This window comes from Culex pipiens, chromosome 2 (genome assembly GCF_016801865.2).
Source record: "Culex pipiens pallens isolate TS chromosome 2, TS_CPP_V2, whole genome shotgun sequence".
Taxonomy (NCBI): domain Eukaryota; kingdom Metazoa; phylum Arthropoda; class Insecta; order Diptera; family Culicidae; genus Culex; species Culex pipiens.
Genome location: NC_068938.1, coordinates 214,937,101 through 214,955,295, shown reverse-complemented (window position 1 = coordinate 214,955,295; position 18,195 = coordinate 214,937,101). Strand labels below are relative to the sequence as shown.

Below are 18,195 nucleotides of genomic sequence, written 5' to 3'. Positions count from 1 at the left end.
CCTGGAAAGTAAGAATTAAAACAAGAAATTTAAAAATATCTTTATTTGCAAATCGTCACTGTCGTGCTAACTTGTCGAACGTGAATTTTGGGCCAAATTGAGTTAAGAATTCCATTTTGTGCAGCTCACAATGCCTCCCCTTTTGACCTTCACAGAATCTCAAAATTTGATTTCAATCCTGAGGTATTCCATAAAAAGCTAAAAAACTCCGCGCATTTTTGTCACTTTTCATGTGAAAGAAGTTTCAATCTTGATGTAAGTGCGACAATTGGCCAAAGGGATTTCAGGTCAGAACGCGTTTGACACAGGTACGAGCTCGACTACCGTAAACATTTGTAATTATAACTCGGGACTCCAGCAACCAAATTTAACCAAACTTCAGGACAATGCACAGAATGGTCAACCAAACAAAACGTGTTTGTTATTGTTTACATTGCGTGCTTTCATTTTTGTTTATTCAGAACGTCAAAAAGCGACATACGACAAGTTAGCACGACAGCGTCGAAATGACCTTAAATTTCCATGAAATATCAAGTGTCTCGATTGTTGACAGTTGCGTAACGGGAAATGGCAGTGGTTTCTGACCCCCCCCCCCCTCTTTGAGACCATTTTCCATTCAACAAAATCTTATTTGTAATCACCAACCTCTCCCCCCCCCTCCCCCCCTCCCCTAAAGTGTCGATGTGGTTTATGGATGGCCCAACATTTTTAAGAAAGGTATTTGAAAGACCTATTCGACGCGTCCAAAAGATTGGAGATCTGACCAACTTATCAAAAATTATGATCACTCAAGTGTTGATCATAACCTTTTTCAAGGCATATCTTTTTTTTTTTTTTTGTAAAAATTATGTCCGGCTCACATTGTTATTTAAGAAAAAATTAAACAAAACTAAGCAAGATAACGAAAATCTATCGACAATAACTCATTTTTAAAATATTTCTAATAGAACTTAATCCAGCCAAATCAGGTTGAATTTTCAAAGCTTTCGCTTTCGCTTAGAACATATGTTTAGATGATATAGTATAAAGTTTCAAATCTAATCTAATCTAATCTAATCAGACTCTAGCGCAGCCAATCTTTCGAAGGGATCCTGGAGAGTGCCTTAGGTTAGATGACGCCTAGCACTCTTTTTTTTTTTTTTTTTTTTTTTTTTTGTGGGACTTAAGACTACTGCGACCATTTAGTTGATCTATTGTAGTGTACCCCTAATTACTGTCGCATATTTTCAGGGTGACGAGTCACCATTTAGGGTGACCGCCACTGACTGAGGATGCGATATACCCCAGTTTGGCATTGCTTCAAGAATGAAGTCAACAACCGAAGTGGGATTTTCTAAATAAATTTCTGAGGGAGTTAGAGTCCCTTTATTGAAAAATTTAATTCTTTTTGAAATCAGTGCACCACACTCACACAGTAAGTGCTTTGAAGTTTCTACTTCACAGTCACAGAGCCTACAGATATCAGTTTGACTTCGCGTTAGCTTTTTCAAGTGATACCGTGATGGGCAATGTCCTGTAATTAATCCAATGTATATGTTTAGTGACCGTTTATTCAGACCAAGTATTCGCGACGTTTTCTGTTTGCTAGGGGTGATAAACAACTTGGATTGTTTTGCAGATTTCGAGGAAATCCAATTCTGTTGTATCATGGAATTTTCCCATTTTGTAATTTCCATTTTCAAAACGCATTTCGACACTCCACAGAATGGCTCCGGACCAGCAAAAAGGTCATCTGAGCCTTTCCTAGCAAGAAAATCGGCCTTTTCATTCCCTTCAACCCCGCAGTGCCCTGGAACCCAGTACAAAAATACTCGATTTATATTACCCAGTTTTTTCAGAAGAATCACACACTCCCAAACCAATCTAGATTGGCATTTGGATGAATTAAGAGCATTCAAAGCAGCTTGACTATCAGAGAAAATACAGATTGTAGAATGCCTATAGTTTCTCTTCAGACATGCTGATGCACATTCTAAAATAGCATAGATCTCAGCCAAAAATACAGTAGTAGCACTCTTAGATGATATAGTATAAAGTTTCAAAGCATAAATACTCAAAATATTAACAAAATTCCTTATTTTTTGAAAATTCTCAAATTTGTATAATTCGCAGTATGAGTTTCAAAAGAGATGTGAAATTTAAAAAAAAAAAAACACATTTTTAGAGTTTTGTTTGTCATATACCAACACAACGTATGAAAAATACACAGCATACAAAAAAGCACGACTTTGTATAACCCAAACTCACCTCCAAGACCAAGTGTCACCCCTAATGATGGTACTCATTTATTTTTTAATTTTATTTTTAAACGAAGCGACATTTTGTATGCATTTTCACTTCATGATAGTTTTATTTTTTAATATTGGGACAGTTTTTTTTTTTCGAAAATACTCAAATTCTCAAAATCCGCAATATGAGTATCAAAAGAGGCTATGTTTTTTATGCAGTGTCATTTTGTTAGCATTTTTTTTATAATATACTACAATTTTCACAAAAAAACCGTATTTTTTCGAAAATACTTGACTTATTTTATAACTTGCATTATGGGTAACAAACGAATTAAAATTTAGTTATAAATTCCACTTTATTAGAGTTTTGTTTAAAATAAACTAAAGTTTTCTCAAAATAGCATATTATTTAAAAAATATTCAAATTTAAATGAAAGAACACGAAATTTTTAATTTATGTAATTTTGTATCAATTTTAGTGTTTACAAACGAGAATTAAGTTAAAATACATGCAACATTTCGCTTCCTATAAAACCCATACTGCAAATAATTGAAATTGGATTGTTTTCGAAAAAATACAGTAATTTGTGATAAAAATAACATTTCACAAAATTACTTTACAAATTTAAAATGAATTCATAATTTTGCATCGTTGAGTCAAAATTTTAGTATTTTTAATATAAAATATACGGGATTTTTTTTTAAATTTTAGTTTTTCCGAAGAATTACGGTATATTATGAAAGTTGTAGTATTATACAAAAACAGTTCAAGTAAAGTGAAAATGCATACACAATTTCACTTCGTATGGAAACCATTTTGCCAATAACAAAAATTAGAGTGTTAAAAAAAATCAAGTATTTTCTACGATGCGATATTTTGTTAAAATTTGAAAATTTTACAATAAAAATACTCAACTTCAACTTATATTTGTCAGGATCAATTATTTAATTGTAAAATTACACCAGAAAAATAAATTTCACAATTCGTTGAAATGTGAAACGAAGTTGACTTTTAACTGGCAGCCATTATTTCTAGTACCAACCACCAGTGCCTTCCTTTTAACTTAAAGGACTTCACCGCCCTGGACTCCTAACGGTTTGAATACGGCATGAAGCGACGGCGCCAAATACCCATATCTACACTTGGAATTTTTGAAATGTGAAATATATTAAAAATTACTTGATAATGAACAAAAATAATATCTTTGAAGAACTAAATAGCAAGGTTGTAAAAAATCAATTAAGGGCAGTTTGTTCAAAAAACAGTCTAGACTCAATTATCTGAAGGCCTTGGCAAAATTTCACTTCGGATAATCGAATCACGAAAACATTTTTTTTCTTTGTCTTATTTTTTATTGCTAAGCTTTAGTATGACCTTTAAACTATTCTTAAGTGATTTAGAATTTTGAAATTCAATATTGAAAAAAAGACAGGCAATCAACCATTCAAATTTGACTAAAATGGCGTCAAAAAATTTGAATTTGATGTTTAAAATAAGAAAAAAAAAAACCCGAAAAAAATTGTTTGTTCGTGATTTGATTATCTGAAGTCCGAAGTTTTTATATTATTTTGGGGTTAAAATATTGTAAACAAATCTTGAAATTCGTAATCTAATTCATCTCGTTAAAAAAGATGTTTTGTAAATATTTTTCAAAAAAATAAAAATATCATTTTCAGATTTTTAAATTAATGAGATTAATAAAAACATGAAATTTCTAAATAATTGCAATTATGAAATAAATATAACATTTACCGAAAACATAAAACCTCAAAAAAAATTAAAATCTATTCCATACGTACGTATGTATTCCGTACGTATTCCATACGTCATGAATCTTAAGATCCTCCGCAGACTCCTTTAACGATACTGAAACAAAAGCTCACTTTGTGCCGACTCATCGAAGAAAGTCTGCCACAACTGCCAATTTCACGCCCCGTCTGGTTTGCTCTATAAATTTCCCAGCACATCGGGAAGTTACTCTTTCTTGCCGCAAGGTTAACTCAATTGACCAATGATGACAAATAGTTTCGCTCTTCCCCTCTGTTTCAATTTTATCACCGTCATCTTAATCGGGAGGAGGAATGTCGATGAAGCTTTCATTGCTTAATTTTTTGTTGAGAGATGAAATTTGATTCTTTTTCGTGCTCTGTTTTTTTTTTCAATTTAAAAAAAAATAAATCATTTGAATTAAAAAGTGATATCGCTGAAGAATTTTCAGAGAAAATTATGATCACAAAGCATTTTAATGCTTGCTCTTACGAGTAAAATTTTACTCCGCCTTCCCGGAAATTAATATAATATTTTCCCACTTTACTATTCCACTTTCGTACCGTACGAAAATAATAAAAACCCAAAAATAACAGCCTCGTGCCACCGTCGACGCTGTCGGAGCAAGTGCAAAGCCGAGTTACACTTTTCCGTCGCTTTCCGGGGTTTATTTTATGAAAGCTTTCATTTTTCCTTCGAGCTTTTTTTTTTGTCGTGAGTGCACTGCACAAAAATTCCACCGTTCTGGTAGTGCTTTGACCTAAATTGTGACGAACAAATAATGGCAACACACACACACACTATGTGCAGTTTTGGGTTGGGAACAGCTTTGTGAAAATTGAATTAAACAAAAAAAAATGTCGCTAACTGGTGTTACTAGGGAAAAGGGGATTAGGTTGTGAGGTTGGGTGTAGAGTTTTGTTTGGGGAAATGCAACATTCATAGAAATTAATTAAATATGTGTCGTTTTTGTGAGCTGGAAATAATCCACTGTAACTGGAAGGAGTGTTATTGTTTTTGGTTTTATAAAAGCCAAGTTTGCAGGGTAGTAGATTGAATTTTAAAAGTTTAAATTTAAAATTATATTTAAGAAGTAAGAAGTAAGAAGTAAGAAGTAAGAAGTAAGAAGTAAGAAGTAAGAAGTAAGAAGTAAGAAGTAAGAAGTAAGAAGTAAGAAGTAAGAAGTAAGAAGTAAGAAGTAAGAAATAAGAAGTAAGAAGTAAGAAGTAAGAAGTAAGAAGTAAGAAGTAAGAAGTTAGAAGTAAGACGTAGTAAGGTTGAAACTTCAAATTGCTAGCTTTCAGAAAGGGTAACAAAGTCCGTTGCAAAAATGAAAACTTCCTGATCGAATACCAAGAACCTCCCCCTCCAACGAATCCCAAAATTCGAATCCAATGGACCGTCGTTCATCTTCTTCCTGCCATCGGCTGACAGTCAGTTTATCGATCCGATACCGCTAGACTCCACACCGGAGTCCATCAACAGAATGGTGCTTCATCAGCTGGCTCTCGCCAAAGCAGAGCATCGTTTTCCCCGAAATTAAACTCCAATCAAATTAGAAAAGATGAGTGAATTCCGTTCGGCCGAACTGGCGCTTAATAATTCAGAAAGACACGGATGGATTTTGCATGTTTTTCCCACTCTTTTCTACGATGACGACGACGACGACGCCGGTGGTCGAGAGGGGAGAAACCACACCCGTTCGAACTTTTACCCGGAAGAGGCCGTCTCTTCAGTCGATGACGGTGAACGTTGCTAACGATGGCCGTGTATCCTCGGATGGCGAAAGGAGTGAACTCTCGATTCTCCGATGTTCATCATTATTTTTAAATTGCAAATGATCTGCCCAAACTGGCATCGTTACTCTTTGCTTTTTGCTGTAGATGTGCCGAGGCTAGGCCAGAATATGTAGAGCTCGTTAGGGGAAAGGGTAGAATAGTTGAATTTTTAAATATGCTTAATCGATGCTCATGAAAGAGCTTCAACACAGATCAAAACCAAATCTAAATATAAACATTAACTCTGACTCTGACTCTGACTCTGACTCTGACTCTGACTCTGACTCTGACTCTGACTCTGACTCTGACTCTGACTCTGACTCTGACTCTGACTCTGACTCTGACTCTGACTCTGACTCTGACTCTGACTCTGACTCTGACTCTGACTCTGACTCTGACTCTGACTCTGACTCTGACTCTGACTCTGACTCTGACTCTGACTCTGACTCTGACTCTGACTCTGACTCTGACTCTGACTCTGACTCTGACTCTGACTCTTACTTTAACCTAAAAAAACTAATTCCCTGTTTGAAATAATCAGCATTCTGACCTTAAAACCATGCAACATTTTTCACGTCCTGATTTTCGTTCTCTTCTCCTCCTCTCTCAGCTGCCCCCAACCTCGGTCCCAGAAGGTTCACATTTTTAATATCACATTTGTCGTTTATTTTACACCCACAACTTTTTCGCTCTTAATTTCCTTCTGCTCCATCCATTTTCCCCATTTGGCATGCATTGGGCCCGCCTGCACTTTTCCTCGCCATTTTTTTTATCACTCCCACCCTCAAACCAGCGGCTTGACAGCTCGTGAAATTGCCATCTGAGACCGTTCGTCCTACTGCCGCCGCAGTGCAACTCCATAAAGCGCACACCCGAATGTAACTGTGGAAAGTGTGTCCTAATTTTCCGCCAGGACGAACGTCGGGCACTGTTTCCCCATGTTCATGTAAGTCGTTTATTACTCTTGGTGGTGGTTCAAACCTGTGCCAAATTGGAACAAATTTGTCATGGGAATGTGGTGAAATGACCAGACAGTAGTTTAAATTTTGCTGGTTTCTTAATAATTTTTCGTTTATGTTAATGTTTTTGTACTTAAAAAATTAGACATATTATTGATTCATTAAATTAAATTTTCGATTTCTTACAAATATAATATAATTTTGAACTCAGTTTTTTTTGTGCCACCCTATTAAGAGTTATTTAATGTTGAACTTAACAAGCTCTGTGCCAAAATGCATACGTTTGTTTCTCACTCCTCTTTACTCTAGCAATAAACTCAACCAAATATTAGACTGGTTCAATCTTTAAGCCTCTTCAGTCCAACCCAACTTCTGAAGAGGATCGGACTTCAAAAATGATGCGCAAAGTGATAAATAAACAGGAAATATTTCAAACTTTCTGAGTCGATGTGCATACGTAAAGGTGGGTCTAGGACGTCAAATTTAGAGTTCATTTTTCGAGTGATTTTATTGCCTTTCCTAAGTAAGGCGGGGAAGGCAAAAAAAAATATTTTTGCTTAAAAAATAAATTGTAAAGTTTAAAATGAACACTATTCATGCAATAAAAAGATGAGGCAGGGAAACAAAAAAAGAAATGACATAACAGTGGTTCTCTACGATTTTGCAAATCGACTTTTCTTTGTATTTTTTGATTTTTATGAAACTTTGTCCATTCATTCCCTATTGTCAAAAGTAACCCAGGAAAAATATTTTTGAAAAGCTGGGAAAATTCCTTACAATTTTTTCTCTCACAAATAATACGAATCGATGAAAATTAGTTTTTTTTAGTCTTACCTAATTCGCTTGTAGTTTTCAACTGACGAAAACTTGGAAATTATTAGTTAGATGTTCGATGTAAAAAAGGAAACTAGTTTGAAATTTTCTGATCCTTCAGAAAAAAGTTTCAGAATTTTAAAATCTAGTTTTTTCTTTGAAAAGATCTGGATAATTTTCCTAATTACCTAGCTCTGACCAAATTTAAAATTTTTGATGTTTTTTTTATTGAAATGATACGAAAATTTCACAAAATTTCATATTTTAACTGTTTAAACTCGAAATAATAAGATTTTTTTTTATTCCACTGAATATTTTCAAATATTTGTTTTTGAATTGGTATTTTTATTTGGCATATGTTTTTCTACTTTTTTCCCAAAATTCTCAAGGCCGTTGGATACATTTTTCAAGGTTTAAGTCACCGGTATTTAGATATTTTGAAAAGGAAAGATTGCAAATCAACTATCATGGCTAGCAGTTTTTTCTAGCCCCTCATTTTTGAAGTATATTTGCAACGGCCTAAGCTGAAAAAAAAACCATTTTTAAATATATTTCACAAATCTGTTTTTTTTAAAGCGTATAAAATCATTTCCACATTCAAGAAATTGATCCTAAAAAATTACAAAAAAATATTCAAATTAAAACAAAAAGTTTTTGAAAATGCAAAATTACTAATAAAATTAAAGCATACTCAAAATATAGACTGAATTTTTCGAACGATTTTTAACTGTTGAGCAATTCTCTACGAAATCGGTCGTTTTTCTTTAATATTAATTTTGTATTTTTTTTAATCCAGCTGAAACATTTTGGTGCCTTCGGTATGCCCAAAGGAGCCATTTGGCATCATTAGTTTGTCCATATAATTTTCCATACACATTTGGCAACTGTCCATACAAAAATGGTTTATTAAAATTGAAAAATCTGTATCTTTGGAAGGATTTTTTTGATCAATTTGGTGTCTTCGGCAAAGTTATAGGTATGGATAAGGACTACACTGAAAAAATATGATACACGTTAAAAAAAATTGGTTATTTTCAATTTACCTTTTTGTCACTAAAACTTGATTTGCAAAAAAACACTATTTTAATTTTTTTTTTCTGATATGTTTTAGAGGACATCAAATGCCAACTTTCAGAAATTCACTTAAAAATCACCTTAAAATTTTTTACCGTGTATCATATTTTTTAGTTTAGTCCTTATCCATACCTACAACGAAGCCGAAGACACCATATCGATCAAAAAAATCCTTCCAAAGATACAGATTTTCCAATTTTTAATAAATCATTTTTGTATGGACAGCTGCCAAATTTGTATGGAGAATTATATAGACAAACTAATGATGCCAAATGTCTTCTTTTGGCATACCAAAGACACCAAAAAAATTCCGTGGTGACTTTGATAGTTATAGTTTTTTTTGTTAAAATCAGCTGATATAGTTTTTAATAAAAAAAAACATCAATCAATACTTATATTTAGTAAACTAAGTTTATAAGCTTTTTAACAAAATACATATAAATTTTAGGTAACATTGTTAAAAAGTCGGAATTTTGCTTGAAATTGGTTAAAACTAGTTGTGTTTAGGAAATTATCGCTTTACATTGCATTTTATACTGAATTCGAAGCACGAATCATAAGTTAGCACATTTACATGAAATTTGTTCAACAGAAATTGCCTATAAATTTGAAGATTTTGTTTAAATTGTGTTTGAAAAACATGTATTATTTATTATTTACAAACTTATTTAACCTTCTCCTAGTGGAAAATTGTCCAAAGAATCCGAAAATGCATTACGTTTTCAGATTCAAAATCATGACACTTTGAGAAGTTTAAACAAAATTCTTAACTATACTTAACTAACTTTTTAAACTTTTCAAAATTTTATGAAAAGTTCTTCTTGAGGTACTTTGAACACTTCTCTACCACGGTCAGTATGGTTCTAAACCATTACGTACGTATTTTAATTGTACTCTTCATTTTGCGCAACCCGGGCAGACGGTAATAACAAAATTCATGCCATTTCAATAACAAATATTGTTAAAATAACAGAAAGTGTTATCGAATATTCTTGCAAAATCCATTTTTGCATAAGAATTTAATAACAGTTTATGTTATCATAACAAAATTTGTTATTGGTCTGGTATTGGATGAAAGCCAAAGCAACTTTGGAATAACATTTTTTGTTATGGAAGGATACCGCCAACTGTTATTGGGATGATCGGATTAGTTGTTAAAATAACAAAAAATAATAACAAAGATTTGTTCGAAGAATAACTCAAAATGTTATTAGTCTGTTATTACAATAACAATCCAATAACAAAAAAATTATAACGACGAATAACAAAACTTGTTATAAATAACATAAAATGTTATTGGGCTAGTATTTTCAAATATCAAAAAATGTTATTCCCAAATTATTTCCGTCTGCTCGGGAAACCTATCAAAGTAACCCCGGCTATCAAAGTCACCCCGTTTTTCGGTACAAAAAAAATTGAATGATCGAAATCTCAGAAAATTGCGCTGTTAAGAAACGTTCAATGGCAGGGAACTGAAAAATGGTTTCACAAATTTTCGATTTAAAAAAAACAACACTTTGTCCTTATACAGTACAATGTAATGTTTTAAAAAATTGACATGTTATTTTCAAGAGTTTTGCACTTTTCAGGACAATTTATTTTTGATTAAGATGAAAGTAGCAAAAGAAATCAAAAGATGTCAAATTGGATTTGCAATCGAAAATGTACTGACTTTTATTTACTTTATTTAAAGTTTCAAAACATGTTCAGATTTTTGCAATTCATAAATATTTTGTAGAGGAATATCAAATTTTCTGCTATTTTTCATTCAGACTACATTGATCGGACTGCAGGTTGCTGAGGTACAGCCTATTAAAGTTAGAAAATTGCCAAAATAATTTTTTCTCAGTGTCACCTAATGAACCATTCATTGTTCATTGTTCATTGGATTGGTTTTAGATGTTAGGAATGAAACTTTCGTTTAATTTCCTGCTTTTTGTGATAAAAATCATTTCAAATTTAAATAGGGGAAATATACCCATTTTAATCACTCTAAGCCGTTCGACCAATTCTCATCACTTTTGCCGTTTTCCGCTATTAAATCAACATTTTCAGATGTGTCAACAATGAAGAGTAGCTTGCTCACTTTTATTTGAGCTATTTATTACTTTGGAACAGTCAAAAACACTTTACGAAAGCTGTAATTCATGATCAAAGTGCTGATAGGCCGATAATAGAAATAGGCTGATAAAGGGTATAGTTCCCCTATCAAGCCAAACATTTGATGATGTTCAAATGAGACTACTTGAATTTTGAGCAGACTCAAAACAATTAGAATAATTTTCATCGATAAAAAAAAACAAAATTTACAGTAGCATCTTTTGCAACATCAAAATTCCAAAATATTTTTAGATTGGATGTTTTTCCATTAACCATTTCCATTTCCATGAATCAAATTATCATTTTCCAGAAAAAAAAACTTTAACTTAAAAAAAATTGCACACAAACTAAATTTTGCATTAACAAATAAACTTTGTGTGACCATTTGATCGTTATTTTTTCAAAAATCACCATATTTTCACAAAACTATAAAAATCTCCGGTACCAAACTTTACATTATTCTAAGCTCAAATGCAAAAGATCATATTTTGGTCCCTAAATTCAAGGTTTGAAAAAAAAATCCTAAAAGTGCCTGTTCGACGCCGAATGTTTTGCCCGGATTTGCGCAACTGCCTCCCAGTGTGCGTGAGTCCAGCCCTGCGTCGCTCGGTCAGCTGTCAGGCGCTGCCAACGTGACAGCGTGAAACGACGCAACGAGCAAAAACGGCGCGAATCGAAGCGCGCGCAAACGGACAAGCGGAGAGGGAGAGAGAAAGAGCGAAAATTCACTCCGTTTCGAGACGCGAACGAGACACGTCACGCAAGTGTAAATAAGCATCAGAAATTCGAAATTTGTCTAAAGTAAAAGGTGAAAAAGTAAGTCCCAGTGTTTTTATCACTCCAGAACCGAAATACAGTCCACCTGCAGAATCCAGTTGGGGGAGTTGGCCCTTTTAAATTAAAAATACAAAAATAAACACAACAACGGTTTTCATTGAAAATTTTTAACAATAATTTTGTTTGCACGTCCGAGTCGCAAAATTGTATAAAAAAATAATTATGAAAAATGGCTTATTTTGATATACAGAACGCATGAAAAATGTTTCATAAATTTAAAAAAAATCAACCTTCTTGAAAATTTTTGTAAAGTTTTAGGGAAATATTTAGTAGACAATTTTCTCAATTATTTTTACCGCTGAACCATTCTAACCTTCACCCACTGTCAACAAGGGGTTTTCATAGCTATTGTTTGCCTCATTTTGGTGTGGTGAACCGGTATCATCCGAAAGTGCAAAATTGAATCAAGATTTCCTCCGAGAATTGCGTACCTATTATTATGCTACATGCCAACATGTCCGCAAAATTCCACGATGGCTGTTTTGTAAAATTTCCTAAAAACTAGTGAAATGTCAGTAAGCAGCATTCGCCGGAATGATGAGGGAATTAAACAATAAAACAAACATAATTTGCTCGCAAAATGAGGGCGGCTCTGGGACTGGGACATCACAGGGTCACATTACATGGTCCGTGAATTTTGTTGTGAAATACCTGGAAATTTGCGAAAGTTTCAGTGGCAGCATTTCCCGGCGGTAGTGTCAGTTAATTGTACAGTTGAGTTGTTTTTAACATAATTAAGCTTAACTGGAATGTTGAGCACGGTGCGGGCTGTTGTTTTTAGTTTTTTTTTAATAATTCTAGCGGAAAACAACGCTGGTTGCCTTTTCCGTGATGGTAATATTCCAGAACTAATTAAATTTTCTATCGTCATTAGAAGTTGGAGACACATACCTGGGGACAGACCGGCCCGAAGGTGTCGGCCAGCTTGGTGCCCTTCCACGGAGGCAGCTTCTGGGGTGGTTCGTACCGGAGGTTCTCAACGGGTGGAGCAGCGTACGGGACGGCTTTGAAGACCTGTTGGATGGAAGATAGAAAAATAGTTAGTTCAGAACAACTCAGTTTGAAAAGTTCAAACAAAAAGTGGATCTATCCAACTCACCTCCACCGGTTCCAGGTACTTGGAGTTCAGCTCCAGGATGACGCCCCGGATCGCTCCGGACTTGGTTTCGACGATCCGCGACGAGTACCGCGGGCCAGCCCCAACCGGAACCACCAAAAAAGTCGTGACCAGCACCACTGTGGCCACTGACACTGCCAAACTTCCCAAACTTGTCCGTTTAGTCCTCCCAACTCCCTTTCCTTCTTCCCCACCTCTTCCTCCTCCTAACTGTTGGCCTGGCCGGCACCGGTGGTGGTCGTCGTTAGTGATGATTGTTGGCCCATCGTGGGCCCGCATTGTACGGCGAGTGGTGGCGGTTGGCGGACATTACCGGTCCCCGACATGAGGATCGGCCATCACCAGCAACTGGCAGCACTGCTTTTTATTGTTTCCTTTTTCACTTTTTAACACAAAAAAAAACTTTTTCGCAGATTTTTGATTAGTTTGCTCACGATCCCACTCGTAATTGGACACAACCAAACTGTTTTCCCAGCAAAATTGACTTCACTCGAGCTACCATTGTTCAAATAACTGAACTAGTTCAATACAATCACCACTTTTTATTCCCCCAAACTCATCGAGGCATCGGTGTTAGTGCATATTTTCCCAACTAAATTTCTCCCTTTTTTCCTCCACGCCAAATCCCCAACCCAACACAATGTAACATAAATCCAGAAGGGGGTAGAGTTCCCGTCCAAAAATTATGACACCACGCACGTCACATGTGGCCGCGCCTAGTCCAAAATTCCAATTCCGGTTCCGAGACAATGGTTCGGCGCACGGGTTGTTTATGATTTCCGGCCGAGCTGCTCCTGGGGGCCTCGCAAATCTGTGGGGACAAAAACGAGAGAAAAAAAAAGTGCCATTAGAATCGTTCACTGGAACGGGGATTCGGGGATTTGACGGGAGGGGATTTTTTTTTTATTCGTTCTTTCAATGGGTTGAATGTGAAAAGGCTGAAAAATGGTAATGGAAAGCCCGGAAAATCCAGCTGGGCAACCTGAAGTCAGGCTTTGGAACGAGTTTTGGGGATCGATGGGGTCCAGTGAGTGTTGAAGTTATTAGCAAGAATTGGGGTGACTTTTTGAAACCTTTTAAAATTTAATAATATAAGTTCAATGAACCAAAAAGTTGAATTGATTTTCAAGGGGTTTCCAGCATCGTGTCAGACTGGTCACTAATCCGGAATTACTTGGAATTTGAGCAAGTAATTCCGTAATTCCGGATTTACTGAGTAATTCCAGAGTAATCCTGGTAATTCCTAATAATCCCAGTAATCCTGGTAATTCCATGTTTCTTTTTTGTGAAAACATACTTCAGAAAATAATAAAAATAACTGTTAAAAAGATAATTTCGATAAACCTTTTATGATTCTATTTATTGCCTATTAATTTTCATGTAAGAAACTAAAGTTATAGCTAGTTCGGGATCATTCAGATTTTGAGTAAGTAATTCAGTAATTCCAGTATTGCTCCGCAATTCTGCAGTAATTCCTGTAATTCTGGAATTACCAAGTAATTCCGTAGTAATTCGTGTAATTCCATAGTTACTAGGATGTAACAAAAATGACTTTTTGGCGGGCATTCAGGGGTTTGTTCCGGTGGGCATACTGAGCCCAAATCCCAAATATGAGCTTGATTGGACGTAACAGGAGCTGGCGCTCCGCCCTTCAATTTTAAATGGGATTTAACCCGTAAAAAAAGATTTTTTCAAAAATGTCAATTTTTGAGGCATTTTGGCCACTGAAGCCTTTACCAAAAACATCACTGGCGTGTAGGCCAGATCCTTGCGCATCTTTTGGTATATATAACATTGAAGTTTGGAGCACCCTGGAGCTCGATACAGACCTTCAAAGTTTGGCATTTTTTCGAAAAATTGGCCCCGGCAAAAAAGATATGCGTCGCGTCTCGCGACGCCCGAGACGCCATTTGATTTTGCTGGGACCGATTTTTCGAAAAAATGCCAAACTTTGAAGGCCTGCTCCAATCGTCAATGTTATACATACCAAAAGATGCGCAAGGATCTGGCCTACACGCCAGTGATGTTTTTGGTAAACGCTTCAGTGGCCAAAATGCCTCAAAAATTGACATTTTTGAAAAAATCTTTTTTTACGGGTTAAATCCCATTTAAAATTGAAGGGCGGAGCGCCAGCTCCTGTTACGTCCAATCAAGCTCATATTTGGGATTTGGGCTCAGTATGCCCACCGGAACAAACCCCTGAATGCCCGCCAAAAAGTCATTTTTGTTACACTCTAATAGTTACTCAGTAATTCATGTATTTTCATCAATTCAAGTAACTACTAGTAATTCTTTAAAGGGAATCGGCAGAATGCATTTTGCTTTTGTTTTATGCCTGTTATGGTTGTAAGAAGTACAAAGCGGATTCCGAATGTCCGCTAATTTGGATGCTCTCTTATTCAAATGTAGTCGGATGAAAAAGCACTCAAATGTCAAAATCAGTTGTCAAACTGATGTTTATATTTACCCCATTATTCGATGATTTCCAGGTAGGGCGTCCAATTTCAATGAGTTTCCCGGAAAACGGAAAAATATATGTTATTTATCCCCGGGAAATTTTTGAAAACGTCATAAAATCAATGTTTTCTTTATATTTGTTATGTTTTTCATGCTTTAAAATCATACTATTAGCTCAATACTATTAATATCAATCTAAACAAGGATAGCAGTTTTTAGATAGCCTTATAGATTTTTTTTTGTTCTTTGTTGTGCTTTGAATTTCAAATGCACTTAAACGCCAAAATAAGTTGTCAAACTGATGTTGACATTTACCCAATTGTTCGATGATTTTCAAGTAGGACGTCCAATTTTCCCGGGTTTTGAGTTTCCCGGAAAATGGGAATAATATTTATTTATTCCCGGGAAGTTTTTAAAAAAGTTATAAAATCTATGTTTTCTTTATATTTGTTATGTTTTTCAAGCTTTAAAGTTATAGAATTCGCTCAATACTATTAATATAAATCTAAACAAGGATAGCAGTTTTTAGATAGCTTATACAAATTTTGGTTGTTCTCTGTTGTGCTTTGAATTTTACATGCACCACATTTCTAATTCAAATTAAATAAAAAGCAAAGCAATCCACTTTAACGACCCCCGGGTCTTTTGTGGGCTCTGTTGCAAGTTTCTGCTCATTTCTAGGCGTCCGAAGGTTATGTGTGGTGAGTCACCCAAAACCTCTTTTACGCAAATGGACCGACGTTTTACTTCCCCATCCGATAGAAGGCCAGGAGGATAAGGCGGGAATCGAACCCGTGCCTCATAGCAACTTAGGGATCGGCAGCCGAAGCCGCTAACCACCGCGCCACGAGGCCCCTTAAATAAGTATCTTATAAATATTAATTTTTTATTTATTTCTATATGATATTACTGAACAGCTTAAAAAATTGGTTTAAGATGTCTAAAAAACAAAAATGACAACAAATAAAATGGTACCAATTTATGTAAAATTTTAGAAAAGTTTAAACTTATAAATTGTAATGCTAATGTAATTTCCAGGCCAAAATTAGATTTTTGTTTAATTCCGGGAATTCCCCGTACAAAATATAAAAATTCTCGGGATTCGGGAAATCCCGGTTTTTGAAAAAAAAATCCCGGGAATTTTGTGCCGGGAATTCCCGGGATGGACGCACTATTGTTAAGCACGTGGTTTTGTGCGTTTGACAGCTGTCAGTCAATCCAATTCCAAAGGCGTTTCTCAATATGCTGGATGCTAAGCAGTCATTCCAAGTTATTTTTATAAATTTGAGCAAATCTGCGTGGTTTCTGGTAATCCCAAGTAATTCTGGGAAATCAAAGTAATCCGTGACATATTGCCAGTAATCCTGGTAATTCCATTTAGACTGGTCAGTAATCCTTGATGCTGGAAACCCCTTGTTGATTTTATCCAGTCGTAATAAATCTGCAATTTATTCAAGAAACGACTTGATTGAGATTACGATCTGAATTCACTCAAAATCTAATGTAAATAATATTGTTAAATCACACTTTCGTCAAATTGTTTTTCAATCCATACTAAAAAAAAACAGTTTGAATTAGTTTAAAACAACATAACTTATTGTATTAAAAATATGCATTTTAAGATTGTCAAAGGAAAAAAGAAAAAAAGACATTTAACTATGAAATTTAACATTTCATTTCACAATAATTTAAAAGATTTTCTGCCAGCTGAGAGATTCAAAGATAAATTCATTAGAGTTAGCACTTGTTTTTTTTTTTATTTCGATGAAACTTTGTCCAAGCATTCCCTATGTCAAATTGTCTTGAGAACGGATTTTCTGATCAATTTTATGTCTTGGGCAAAGTTATAGGTAATAATTTGACCATTAAAAAAAAGATGCTCAACGGGAAAAAAATATTTGCCTATTTATGGTAATTATATGCAATTTTATTGACTTTTTTTTCGAAAATGTGACTTTGTTTATAATTTTAAAATTTATTGTTCAAAAAATTATTTTTTAAAAGATGATAAAATTCCCTATCATTCCCTTTAGCTACGTTTTGAACTGGGCTGCTGAATTACATCATAATAAAGCTTATTTTAAGTGAAAAATGTTTTTTTTTTTAATTTAATTTGCCCTCATTTTTCAATTAGCCATAGGGGAACTATACCCTTTTTCAGCCTATTTCTATTATCGGCCTATCAGCACTTTGATCATGAATTACAGCTTGCATAAAGTATTTTTGAGTGTTCCAAAGTTATAAATAGCTCAAACAAAATTGAGCAAGCAACTCTCCATTGTTTATACAACTGAACATGTTGATTTAATAGCGGAAAATGGCAAAAGTGATGAGAATTGGTCGAACGGCTTAGGGTGATTAAAATGGGTATATTTTCCCTATGTCAAAACTTGTTGATAGACTTTCAATGACTTAAAAATTTCAGCTCGCTAAAATAAAAATAAAAATATCCGTTAGTTTGAATTTTTAGCACTTTTATTACGTTACTCTTGAAATCGATAATTTAAAATTTATTTTTATTGAAATAAATTGAAAATTGAAAAAAAACATGTCTTAAATAGATTTTTTTTTTGTTTTTGAAACATTACAAAGTGACAGATAAGGGCTTTTATGATTTTTTCTAATAAAAACTATTTTTTCATTTAATTTAAATTTTAAGAAGCTGTACCTCAGCAATCCGATCACTTTTTAAATTTTGTCTGACAATTTACTAATTTATTCAATTATGTTTTATCTTTTTATTTTTTTTTTCTAAAAATAGAGGTCTTTTTAATTGTTACTTATATTTTTTTAAACCAAGTGATTTGACTATTTTAAATAAAATATTATTTAAAAATTTCCGGCTTTATGTGTACATATTTTAATAAACTGTATCAAATTATCGTCAAATGAACATGATATCTTTTTCATGAAAATCTTTGTGGGATTGTTAAAATTTGATACTGTATTGAAAAAAAAATAATATCCTCCGAGATTCTTCTGAAAAAAGGTAAAAAATATATATAAAAACTTAAATAACAAGCCATAGTCTCAATATTAAGATGCAAAAAGTGTTTCAAATGCA

General features: G+C 34.2%; 1 protein-coding gene across 2 annotated transcripts in view; it reads right to left on the bottom strand.

The window, feature by feature from the left end:
- The window catches only part of LOC120418581 (neuroligin-3-like), a 200,372-nt gene that overhangs the window by 125,081 nt on the left and 57,096 nt on the right, over positions 1 to 18,195 (bottom strand). For both annotated transcript variants that reach the window (XM_039581029.2, XM_052707828.1), the window contains exons 2-3: positions 12,657 to 13,485; positions 12,449 to 12,571 (exon numbers count right to left, since the gene is read on the bottom strand). In XM_039581029.2, the coding sequence (XP_039436963.1) occupies positions 12,449 to 12,571; positions 12,657 to 12,953 (420 nt within the window). In that variant the 5' untranslated portion in view covers positions 12,954 to 13,485. The remainder of the gene's footprint in view (positions 1 to 12,448; positions 12,572 to 12,656; positions 13,486 to 18,195) is intronic.